Here is a 13747-nt window from a genome sequence, read left to right on the forward strand (position 1 = left end):
ACATAAAAATGTTACACGAACACTCGTTTGGTCGTGATAGACACTAAGAAAAAAATTTAACGCCCCTGAAGTCTGAAAAAACTTATGCCAACTTTTTTCCCTTTTCACTTTTTGGGACCTTTTTGACCTGCAATTCCTTCAGCGAATTTTGTTTTGTCTTTCTAATGGACTGAAAACGGGTTCCAGGGAGAGGCAATTTCGGTTTGGGAACAAGAATGAATAAGGAGATTTATTGATGGTATTCATGGCGTTTTGGTCTTTAAATTCGGTCACAATCGTGGCTTGATGCGATGGTGCATTATCATAGTGTAAAATCCACAAATTCTTCTTCCACAATTCCGTCCGTTTTCGACGGATGTTCTCTCGCAAACGCCTCAATGTGGCCAATAAGAACTAATTATTGACCGTTATTCTGTCCACAACAAATTAATGATGCACCAAATCGCGAATATCGAAAAAACAATGGGCATCACCTTGATCTTTGAGCGGCTTTGGCGTGTTGTTTTTTTAGTTTCGTCTCTTCTTTCCCTCCATTCCGATGACTGTTGACTTGTTCGCATGTCAAACTCATAAACCCATATCTCATCGGCAGTTATAATGCTCTCAATGAATGTGGGATCGGAATTCGCACGATTCAAGCAGGTTCAAAGAGACCTGCTCTTTTTGAAGAAAATTCAGCTTTATCGGAACGAGTCGAGAAAGAACGCGTTTCACACCCAAAATAGCCCCCAAAATCATTCAAATGGACTCGCGAGAGATGTCAAAGTCTCTTGCCATGTCTCTAACACTTCTCTGACGATTTTCAAGCACCACATCCATCACTTTTTTAAAAATTTTCATCAGATGCAGATGTCGAAAGTCGTCTAGAACAATGCATGTCTTCAACGATCTCTCGACCGTCTTTAAAGGCTTTATAGCACTGTAGGATTGTGTTTTTGATAAATCTGAATCACCGTAAGCTTTTTCCAACATTCACAGCGAATTAGAAATACAAAATTAGATACAAAATAGAAATACAAAATTTGAGATAATTCCTTTCTTCGATATTTTTATTCAACTACTAAACATAACCTACTAAAACCTTATCTAAGTTCAGTCTAATCAATTATAATTTCACAAATGTAAGTAATTTTAAAAGTTTTTTTTATAAAATATTGCTTAAAAGTAATTGATATTGATTCAAGTAGCCGCTACTGAACACAAAACCAACAAAATCACGAGGCTTCAATTCCAAAATATTCCACGGCGTATAAAAATAATGTGTGTCATCATGTACTTAACTAAAAATTGTGCTGATCGATTTGTTACACTTACTTAAGTTCACTTCTTCCTCACGTTACATTTCGCAGGCAAAAACTTGACAAAGCTCAAATTTTGCAAATGTCATCATCATTGGCAACTGATTGGCTACGTTTGGTAACAACAAGTGTTTCATGCTCTCAACTGTGTAATGACATATTCATGTACATACATATAAATATATAGTATAGGTACGATCAGTTCACTTTCACGCTCAACATTAATGGACCATGGAAGCGTTGGCGGTTAGTCAGTTGGTACCTTCACACTTCCAAAGCTTCGCCCAATCACTCCATGCAATTAACTGCAACTCGTGTGGCGCTGCTTCGTTGAAAGGCGTTTGAAAATATTCGTAATACCTTGCTGTACTTAATTGTTAAAAAATATTTTGTAACAGTTTTTACTTAACATTAGCCCATCCATTGCTTGCTGCCAGCGTTGCTTCAACCTCTCACGCTTGTTTAATTGTTTGCTTTACTAGCGGCCACCAGCATGCAATGCTAGTATCTTGGTCAAGTGGCTAGCGTTTTCGAGCCACTTGAGGCGCCGTGCTGATGCGAAAAAGTGGCAGAAAACTATTAAACAAAAACTTATAGTTTCGCCAAATACACATAACATTTATGCAAATTATGCTCTTGTAAATGCTATGGTAGATCGAAATTGCCGAGGAAGTCGGTAAAAAGCAATAAATAAATTTAGTTGACTTACTTTGGATAATCCATAAGTAATATTGCTTCTTGGACAAATTTTAAAAATAGACGAATATTTGCTTCAATTCACCTTAATTAAATTTGACAATTTCAAAATTTTGGTTTCGAAGCAAAAAATTTGAAAAATTCATACACATACATTTTTCAATCAGAATAGTATTTAAGCAAACGGTGAAAAATTAAGGCCATTTGTATAAAATAAAAAATATACGATATACATATGTACTTAATTTTTTACAAAATCATAAATATTAAAACACAAACATTACATAATAAACACCCTGCAACCTTATTATATTCAATCAGATATAGTATACCATCTGGCCTCCGAGCCGAGAACAAAAGACTACAATTTTACGTATTTTAATACAAATATTTATTTACGTCCAAAAATAGGTTTTTAAGCCAATACATATGTATAAACATGCCAACGTTTAACCAAATTTATCATTCACTTGTTAGAAGCCACTACTTGGATGCTCTTCATTGTTTTCAGTTTCGGTTTTTTCGGCTTCCGCTTATTTTTGGAGCGCACAGTTTCGACGTCATATTAATAAATCTACGTCTTCAGCTCTGTTGTCAAGGATCTCTTTTGTGGCCTATTTGAAAAAGATTTTCGTATTTTTAGTTCGGAGTTTAGACTTATACCCAAAATTTTAACTCAAATATCCTGCATCGATTCATTACAGATGTTGAGATTCTCTGAGTTCTCTTCGACTCAGTAGTCGCGATTCCATTGGAAACTCAAAATTTCAAGCCAACTCGTTGCACAACTTTTTTCTCAATGGTAAAAATCGCCAGACAAACTTTTCGCATCGTAAATAAACAGCGGCCAAACACACACTAAATGACATATGGACCAGTATCCTGTCGAAAGTTACAAAAATTTATAATGAACATTTTGTCCACCCAGAATGGAGTTCTGCCAATAGCTTGTTCGCTAATGGATAGGCCAGAGTATTTATTGTTACTGAAATAATAATTATCTGACTAGTAACGGGTGATCCTTTTAGAGGTACTTTTTTCAATAGCTTTTTTTTTTGACATTTTTTTTTGACAGATCACGAGTAAGTAGTGTCAAGCTATCATATTTTTTTTCAGTATTGTTCATTTCATCATGGAAAGACTTATGCGGGAACAAAGTTTACAAATCGTTCAACTCTGGTATGAAAATTCGCGTTTCTCGCGCGTTTCGCTTATCTTATGCTTAACATATTCGGTCTACTGAGCATACTAAATCTTAAATCTTAAATTGAATGCGTACAATATACAGCTTGTGCAAAAACAAAAGCAGCTCGACCTTCCCAAGTGACATCGCTTTGTTCTATGGGTTCTTGAAAAGTTCCAAAAAAGTCCGACTTTTTCGAGCCAAATTTTGTTCACAACAAGCAAAATTGTCGCATTTGAGACGAAGATTTGAGAGATTCAAAAGCTGACATTTTATCCGGAAAAAATAAATAGCTCGTGAAATCGGCGACATTTGGTTTCAACAACTCGGCACAGTCAATGAATTTCGCATCAGTCAATGAATTTATTGAGAGAACGTTTCGGTGAACAGATAATATCACGTTTTGGGTCGGTATGATATCACACCGTTAGACTTTTTCCTGTCAAGTCCGATTCAAGTCATTGAGCAAAAAAGTCACGGGTGTCGTTCACCAGTTACCTGCCGAAATGCTCAAACGAGTAATCGGAAGTCAGACTCAACAGATGGACCATCTGAGACGTAGCTGCGGCCAACAATTGAAAGAGATAATCTTAAAAAAATAAATGCCAAAGGATATTCTTTCGAGTGATAGTAAACATTCCGCATTAAAATTGAAGTTTCTGGGTTTTTTCTAAAAAAAAAGTAGGGAACCTCGAAATTGATCGAGGAGTTCGGTTAATTGATTTTTTTTTGCGCAACAGCTATAGAGCTATTGGTCAATATGCATTTTCCACATATGTATTCCTTCCATTAGCATTAAGATGTAAACACAAGTTGAATTCAACTTTAGTTTCTACAATTTATTATCAATGTAAAACAAGACTCCAAAAGCATATTTCAAACCATGTAGCATTGAGTCATCTTGCAGCCCTCAGTAATTTGCTCATAAATGACCCATAATCAGTTGACATTGCACGCGCAAGCACCGATATCAATTTAGTATACTAAATGCTTGATAATAATTCAACAAGTCTTTTAATGTTCTACAAATGGATATCTAGTACTGACTAATGTTTTCAAATTAAAAATTTTTATTATCATTTCATTTTATTTTCATTATAAAAAGAAGCTTCACTTATATAAAAGACCAAGTGCATGCTTAGTCAATTATTGTATCTTAATTGAGTCGAAAATACGTTTCGAAAATGAAATTTGGTAATTATGAGTAATATGTCATTTAATTTTATTAAATATTTCTGCTTAAAAATCAACATGAAAATTTTAAAAACTAGTATTTATATTTCTTTTTAAATACTTTTCCGTACAGCTCTCTGTTTTGCACTTGCCGTAGCTCTTGTGGTCAGCATCTCTGCTGACGCCGGTCAATCTGCTTGCCGTGATCCTGTGGAAATCGGTCAGACCTACCAACATCACTTCGATCCGGCCAAGTATTGGTATTGCGAAACTTTTGGTGAGCCTGCTGTGGAGAAGGACTGTCCTGAGGGCATGGCTTACATGCACTTGCTGAAAGAATGCATACCATGGGCCAGCTATCAATGGAAGCCACTTGACGATCCACCAACCTTGGCATAAATGTGTTGTGAAATTATAAAAAATAAAATTGAGAATGTAAAAGTCAAATTTGAACAATTTTTCGCATGAGGAGGGGATACACTATTCGTGGGAGTGAAGTGCGCTTTAAGCTTCTTTTTAAAATGTTACTTGTCGTAGGGTCCTGATGCTAAAGAAGCTGTGTATGTGTTGAAGCACTGCATCATCTTATATTATTACCGCGGCTCTTTACATCTCGACCATAAAAATCGATCTATTTTTACACCAAAATTAGCTACAGAAACTTACATATGTACTAGTATATATGGTACATAAATGCTGGCGTTACTACTTATACTTATACTTAACGTTTCCAAGTTAAATACCTTACTTTATGTTACACAATTGTTCAAAGCAATAGGTCTGAATGTGGTTGAAGTACTGATTGGTTGACGCAAGCGTGGTTAAAAGGTTGATAAGCAGAAAAAAAATCATTTGAATACCATATATGCATATATACATATGTATATTTATGTTTGAAAAATAGTTTCACACCCAAGGCAAGAGTCATCGTTGACCGATAATTTCCCGCTCATTGCAGCGAGCACACGAAAATGCTCGTATTTGACTTCACATTGCATTTTTGATTACGCTATCAATTAGTTTCGTTGATCATTAACTACCGTCACCGGTGAGAGCGATTGAGTGAAGTCAATGCAATTAAAAAAATCCATATTTTCTTTTGTACAAAATTTGGTTGACGACGGCCTGTCAAACTTGTCTTGTTTCCCTCAACAAACTAATTGCTGCGAAATTATTTGACTTCGAATTGTTATTTAATACCTTTTGAAACTTTTCCGAAAAACCTGTAACCCAACACTAATTGAGCCCTGCGCAGATGTGTATTAGCAGGGCTTTAATTGGTTTGTAGTATTAGTGGTAGATGACTTAAGGTCAATCAAATATGCCAAAGAAACTTCGAACAGGCGTGTGCATTGTTATATATATGTATATCAATAATACAATTACATATATACATACATAAGTATATAATATTAATTTGCATATCTTGATAATCTGAAAATCACAAATTTTCCGAAGAGCTTAAAGTCTAATCAACTGACCGAATGATCTAGCGAAAGCGATGATGAATTCTAAAATTTAGAACCAATTTTCCCCTATAATGCAGATTATGTAACATAACTTCCATATAAACTCTAAACTACCTATAAGAGTTGACAGCCGTTACTCTGTAAATAAAGAAAAAGCTGTCAAACATGTAATAAACATTTCAGTGTTGAGCACAATATTTTAAAGAAGAGATCTTGGCCGCCCCATAGGACTTATGACAAATATGTCCATCTTTTGATGTCTTTTGGTTTTGTAAAAGAACGATATAAAAGGTGCTCCAATTCGAGGTTTTCCACTTTCTTTTTTTAAGAAAAAACACAGAAACTTCAAATTTAATATTTATTATCATACGAAAGAACATCCTTTGACATTTATTTTGTGAAGATTATCTCTTTCAAATAGTGGCCGCGACTGCGTCTCAGATAGTCCGTTCATTGAGCCCAATTTTCGATGACTCGTTCGAGCATTTCGATTGATTGCTATAAGGCCTGATCCGAAGCGATATTGTCCGCCTAGACTTTAGACTTTACATATCACCATAGGAAAAAGTCTAACGGTGTGATATCACACGATCTTTGTGGTCAATCGACCAGCCAAAACATGAAATTATCTGCTCACCGAAATGTTCTCTCAATAAAAAAATTAAAGCAAATAACGCCGAGATCGAGAGCTTCAATTTCAGGCATCAAATAGTCAGTTATCGTGGTGTGATAATGGTCACTATCGACATTTACTTTCTCAACGGCATCATTTTTGAAGAAATATGGACCGATGTTTCCACCGGCTCACATACCAGAAAGTGAATTTTCGTAATAAAGTTGAATAATTTGTAAATGTTATTCAGACGTAAGTCTTTCTATGATGAAAAATAACATTACAGTTTAACACGAGTCAAGATAGTTTCCAGCAGACCACGACGAATATCACAAGACTTAGCCTCAGTAATAATGACTTAATAATATTCATAATAATATGTATAAGTAGGTGAAAGAGATGAATTTTAAGAATTTCAAGGAGAGGTTTTTTAAAAAGAAATCCGATTGATTGCTTTAGTAGTATGTATCTCTAGGGTCACCCTATATGACGTTAGAAAGGTAACCCTTCGTACTAAGAAAACTTCTCGCACAATTTTGGGATGGTTTAACTCAGTTTGAGCATGTTCCAATGATAAGCGCTGGCTTGGAATTCCACTTTTCGAAATATCGATAAAAATAATGAAAATTAAATTTCAATTACCCAGAAGCAAAGCCTCAGCCGGACTGATGAATTGCCGGCCGAGGTATTCATATACCTCGGCGAAGAACTGATAAGGAGCATGGTATTTTGTAGAAAATGGTCGGACCAAAGCTGACCGACGATTGGAATTTAAGTGTGCATTCGATAGAACGATGAGCTGTATGAGCTCTACGACGACATTGATATAGAAGTAGTTTAGCGAATTAAGAGACTGCTGCTACGCTGGCTAGGTCATGTCGTCTGAATGAATGAAAACACTCCAGCTCTTAATATATTCGACGCAGTATCCGCCGGGGAAGCAGAGGAGAAGCAAGACCTATATTCCGTTGAAAACCAGTTTGAGTAGGACCTGGCTTCACTTGGAAGCCCCGATTTGTACCAAACAGCGAAAAGAAGAACGATTGACGTGCTGTTATAAACTGAGTTATAACCGCGTAAGTGGTGTCTACGCCAATAAAAAAGAACAAGAAGATTTTAGAAAAAATTTAATCAATTATCAATCGATGTGTGGAAGCCGTTTTTCCCTTACAAAATTGTGGGTAAAACGCAACGATATTGATCCATTATTGGAGTGGATAGTCACTGCTGGGTGAAAATGGAATTATTTACGACAACGTCAAGCGAAAACGATCTTGGTCGAATTGCGGTGAGCCAGCGCAAAATAGAAACTAAGCCAAGATTGACTGTTAGGAAGGTGAGCACGGTGGGTTCGGCAAGAACTCACATATTATCAGCTGCACCCCTACAGCCAAATTCTTAATTTGGACCTACAATTGGACCGTCTGAAGGAAGTAATGGCCCAGAAGCAATCAACTTTATTATCACTCAAAATAGGTGAAAAAATGTGTTCCAATGTCAGCTTAAAAACATCAAAGTGACAAGCCAGAAGCTCCATTCACCTTATAATCCGGATCCGGCACCAATGCACGCAGAATTGTATCTCAAATGCTATAAAGGTATCGATTTCTTCCGCTTCACTTCATAGTACGTTCATTTCTCCGATTTAATTCAAAGCAATCAGTGGGCATTAAAAATATTGCTCATACATCAAATGGCTTTGAAATCATCAAATACGTTTTTGTACACATACAAGTATGCATAGTATGTAGTTTCCAGTCATTTTTTGTTCGTTGTAAAACATATTTGCTTTTTAGGTAAATATTATACACATTAGCGTTTTCACACCACACCAGCTACTGTTCAATCCGATCACTACACATTCACCATGGCTTACTTTGATTGGAGTCCAAAGCAGCAGCTAATAGGCCACAACTAATAGTCTGATGTAAACTATGTAATTCACTAATTATTACAAAACTCTAAAAAAAACGCGAAAAGATGTTGCGGCACAGAGTGTTTGAAAATGTTTATATATTAATAAGTATTTGTGCTAACGAATGTGTGTAATCTTGAGTAAAATAAATGTAAAAGGTATTCGCTTAAGTTTGAGACAAATGTCGGTAAAAAATTCACAGTTAATATCCGTATCCGCCGCTATGATTTACGACAGCGATGAGAAAATATGCGCAATCAAAATAATTACGCATCTAACCAAACGCCAACAATTTGGAAAATAGACAACTGAGCACCTGGCAGCACGCAAGTATAGTTAAACTTCTCAAAACCGTTTGCGCCTGCGCACAGTGTTAAGCTGATTAATAAGCGAAGGTAAAGAGCACCGAAGCGCCGAAGAAATTAAAAACGAAAACATACAATTCTTGCAATGAACAACAGCAGATACAAAGCACATAAAATAACAAAAACCATTTGAGAGTGCGGCATTTTGGTTGAGCGCCAGCGCTTTCTGAGCGCAATTGAGTGTGATGCGCATGCGCGGCGAACATCTTTTTAACTTTATACCACAACATATGTAAGTTGTACTTAATTTCTTTGAAGAGTAGACATATCTATCAACAACGCAAAACATAGCCGCCGCCAAAACTGCAGCATCGAAGCATAGACAACAAAATTATACAATATAAAATTGTAGTAGATTTTGTGGAATTGAGATTTTGGTTGAAAAATGAATTGAAGTTGTATGTAGTAAGTACACTTGGATGTAAAGTGAAGTTGAAAAATATTTGAAAACACCGACACACTCACAATATTATACAAGTTGTTCGTATGAAGTGGTCGTCGCTCAATTGCCGTACATACTTACGGCACCAAAGTGGCACTGAGAAGTGTATCAAAGCGTAGCTTGAGAAAATGCAAACACTATTTTTCGGTATAAAAATGCAAGATGCGCTCGTTGAAAGTCGCAGTTTACATTCAACTATCGGAATCGGCTACAACTAGTGGTGATAAGCAAACGAGGCGGAAAGTTCTTCATATTTGGTCAAAAATATTAATATAAGCATTAACGGAAAAGGAATTGCTGGTTAGTGCCAAAAAAAAACCAAAATTTTATACAAGAAAATCAACAAACAAGGATATTCGAAAAATCGAAAAAGGATAATGCTAAAGCTCATACAGTGAAAGCAAGTGAAATTAAAATTGACAAATAATGTGTCTAAGAAAACTAAAAAAATAATTAATAAAAATTTTTATTTTATTAATAATTTATTAATTCAGCGGTGTGCTTGCAAAGAAAACTGTTTATTGTTTGTTTAAAAAAAGACTAAAAATAACTGACAATATAAACAATTTAAAGATATATTTTCAATATTATTGTGCTACATAAGCCATACGTGTGAAGCTCGAATGACTTCGGATTCTACGTTATTAATATTCTCCGATTTCTTTTGATGAAAAAACTTTACTTTAGAAGTTTTATTTTAGTGCTCGTATAATATATATCGTCACCTAAAATACAAAACAAGGTTTCATCAAAAAAACGAAATTGAATTTTTTTGCTAACGACTCAACACAGCATATTACATATACATGTATGTAGCATAAAATTTTCAGCTACCGCTGATATAACCAATATATAACCAATTTATTTATAACCAACACTCAAATTTTGTTTCAATATTAGTGGTTTCTATTATAACGTTTTTCCTTCGCCTGTAAATTTGTGAAAAGTGGTGTTACGTTATTTTGCATTTTAAGTGACGTTATATCATTTTAATTCAAATCAAATGATTTTAAATCACAATTATTACAAAATATAAAAATAAGTTTTGATTTTCAACTCAAAGTTTCCGTTTTTCAAATGATGCCTTCACTGTTCAAACCAAAATAAGTTTTTTTTTTTTAATTTTTTGGAACTCGAAAGTTGTTGTCACTTCTGCATATGAAGTGACCCAGCTCACATCTTTTGCTAATTTTGTTTCAATTATTGAGTAAAAGAAGTTATAAAAAAGAGAGGCCAATGAGCTACGCAAAGACCAGTTTTGGTACTTTGTCATACCAAATGGAGTTCTGGGTCCATTCTAGGTACATGAGGAGTAGTCATCCTTAAGGATGCCTGTGCTTGACACGAATTTTAACAGACTCAGTGGCCTCACTATCGATACCTTCTCCAGTGTGTCATACAGTGAAGATTCCAGATGCTTGCAGCGTAATCTTGCCAATGCGGGCCAAGTGTACAAGAGATGCTCCACTGTTTTCCTGGTGCCTTGCTCTAGACATTTCCTGGAGTCTTCTCATCTGTCAACCCCATTCTGCGGACGTGTATCGCCACCACACAGTGACCAGTTAATATTTCGATCATGTTCCTATAGTCTCTTCGATCGAGTGCCAAAAGAAATTTTGTGTACTTCCGATCTATCGTTTTGCACATGGCTTTTGCAGTTTTTCACCCAGGTAGCTCATTCCCTCGGGTTTTGATTTTCTTTACCAAGATTCCGTCGAAATCGTCGTATATACAATGTATTGGTTTCCCAATGTTGATGACGTTTTCAGGTGTTAGCCGTACACCATTCTTGGCAATATCGTCCATTGTTTCATTGTCCGTAGAAGTGAAGCTGCTTGCTTCTGGCAACATTTTCCACTGCTGCCTTGCTTCCCTAGACACTTCTGGCCAACATTACAAATTTTTCATATTCTTCAAAATCGACTCCTGACCTATTATAACTAGGCCAATGCTTAATCAAATTTTCCATACACTCGTTATAAGCTTCGGCTGGGATGACCTTCAGCGGATTTTGAAGTTTTCGGAATCGGCTCCATTTCTCTTTCCACATCTCTTTACCACTAATTATGTGTGTGATGAGTGTAGGGTTAGCTGGGTTTTGGGAAGCATATCTTTTTCGTCATCTATTCGACGTCGTTTTTACAAGTAGTCTTTTGGTACCAGTCTCGTTTCATACCAAAAGCGTTAACCAAAATATGATGAGTAGATCTATAAGATATGTTGAGATCCTCTGCTATTTCTCTAGTACTAATACGGTTGTAAAACTGGAATTTTTGTGTTGTAGTAAAGGTATCTAGGGGTCAAGCCACCATCATTTACTAAAGTGACAAAAGTGGAAAATTTTTGAATTCAAACTCGTAATCAGGACACCTCAAGTACCGAAGACCTCTTAGCAGATCAATCGCAAATGTATCCTTCAGATTTGTTGAGTGGTGTTATCGAAATTCCTAAATTTCGCCTTTATATTTTAAGAGGTAGTTAACATTCGAAACCTTCTAAATAAGGTTTTAAAATTAAACAACTCTAAAAATGATATTTAAAGCTACAACACAAATAGCCGCTAATTTACAGCGAACGTTATGTATTCACACACTTATGTATATATGTATATGTATATGTTTTCAGACACTCATCCACACATAAGTTAACTTATTGGAAAGTTTGCTCATAAAAATTAAAACATTAATAAAGGGACTCGTAATGCAATGACAGCATAAAATTAACGCCAACTTATGCAACCGAACGCGGTTGACTAACGGTTGTGTTGCATGCATGTCAGTGGTGATGTGACAGCAATGACAGCGACGAGAGAGCTAAATGAGTCTAAAGAATAACATTGAAAACTGAAAATACTGGAAATTCGTTTGAAAATGAAAACGACAACAACAACAAAGCGAAACCCGAAAGCAAACACATAAAAAACGAAAGTTAGACACAACACAAAATGCACTTGCAACCGCAGTTGTTGACAACGAAAATTGAAAAAGAGACAGTGGCCGCAACATTTGATGCCAGCACAAGGAAGAAACACTTAAATTTTAACTGCTTTTTTCCCACTCGTTTTTCTCTCACATAACTCATTTTTATTTCACTGTTGTTTTCGGCTATTCAAGGCATGAAAAGGCAAACGCCAACAACACATGTGAGTAAGAAAATAAAAATTCGAAAATACATTGCCACACAATGAAGAAGTAAGCGCCGCAAAATTGCATTCAACGAACTTTGTCAGCCGCCAAACACACTAATGCTAATGCCCCCACCGCCCCGTTCATGTGACCTCCCGTTATTTGGCGTGCGATATGTGTATCTGTGCCACTTAAAGCCCTGCTTTGCATAATTTTTTATTTTTTTTTTTTTCATAGTCAAAGTTTACGATGCCTCAATGTGCATGTGGCTCAGCAGGCGGGTGTGAGGCTAATGGGGCGTTTGCGCGCTAACAGAATTTTTGAACTGATGAATTTGCCCACATTAACGACCAGCATTTGATGCAGCCGCCAGCGGCAAGACGCACTTAGCGGTATAAGTTGGCTGGAGAAACTGTGTATATCCGTTGTAATGTCACCATGCAGTGGAATGGCATGGAATTTCAATGCAATGCAAACTGCGTCATGTGGGGGAAGGCGGAATTAATTTTTCAACTTTACGTACAATGAGCATGACAGTGTGCGCATGTGCAGCACGGCTTTGAAAGCTAATATTGCATTATGCATGTAAATGCCTTAAAGCCAAATTCGTTCGGCAAATTGATGTTGGCGCGTGGCTTAAGTCGCACTTAGCGCACAGTTTTCAGCAAATCTAATAAATCAATATTACGAAATTTACATCTTAATACTAGGTTTCAATTATAGCGGCACTTTATTTTCAATATAAAGCGTTTATATAGACATATTTATTTTTATACCCCGTACAGGGTATACTAAGTTTATAACACGCAGAAGGTTATATAAAAGAACAGCGTGACGGGCTGAGTCGGTTTAACCATGATCGTCTGTATACATACATATATGTTTTTAGAAGTTTTCACAAGTTCTTTTCTTCCCTAGAATCTGCTCATTTGTCAGAATCGCCGATCAAAATTAAGTTCTTGTACGGAAAAATGTTTTATTTGACAAAGGTCTTCCTTTTCCTCTGCTTTTCCCAGTGTGTACAACGTCGAAAACTTTCAGAGCTCGAGCGCTTTCATCCATTCGGACGACATGACCTATTCGCTGAACTATGTCATTGCGGTAATCGCCGTTGCCAATGCGCAATCCTTCGCAAAACCGTTTCTGGAAAACTCGTAGGGCCGACTCAACAGATCTTGTCATCGTCCATGCCTCCGCACCTTATAGTAAGACGGGGATGATCAGTGACTTGTAGAGTTTGGTCTTTGTACGTCGAGAAAGGACTTTCCTTCTAAATTTTCAACTCAGTCCGAAGTAGCACCTGTTGGCAAAAGTTAATCTGCGTTGGATTTCGAGACTGACGCCTTGTTCGTGTTAATACTGGTTCTAAGAAGTTATGACTTCTGGTTCCTTTGAAGTTGTGGCTATCAACAGTGACTTGGGAGCTAAGTCGCGAGTGCGAGGACAGTTTGTTTGATGACAGGAGATA

At 36.4% G+C, this 13747-nt stretch overlaps 1 protein-coding gene across 1 annotated transcript; it reads left to right on the top strand.

The window, feature by feature from the left end:
- Nucleotides 1-4361: 4361 nt before the first annotated feature.
- Nucleotides 4362-4749, top strand: LOC120777906. Its single transcript, XM_040109528.1, has 2 exons — nucleotides 4362-4371; nucleotides 4484-4749. Exons 1-2 carry the CDS (start codon nucleotides 4362-4364, stop codon nucleotides 4747-4749), a joined length of 276 nt encoding a protein of 91 aa, XP_039965462.1.
- Nucleotides 4750-13747: the final 8998 nt, after the last annotated feature.

This window comes from Bactrocera tryoni, chromosome 1 (assembly GCF_016617805.1).
Source record: "Bactrocera tryoni isolate S06 chromosome 1, CSIRO_BtryS06_freeze2, whole genome shotgun sequence".
Taxonomy (NCBI): Eukaryota; Metazoa; Arthropoda; class Insecta; order Diptera; family Tephritidae; genus Bactrocera; species Bactrocera tryoni.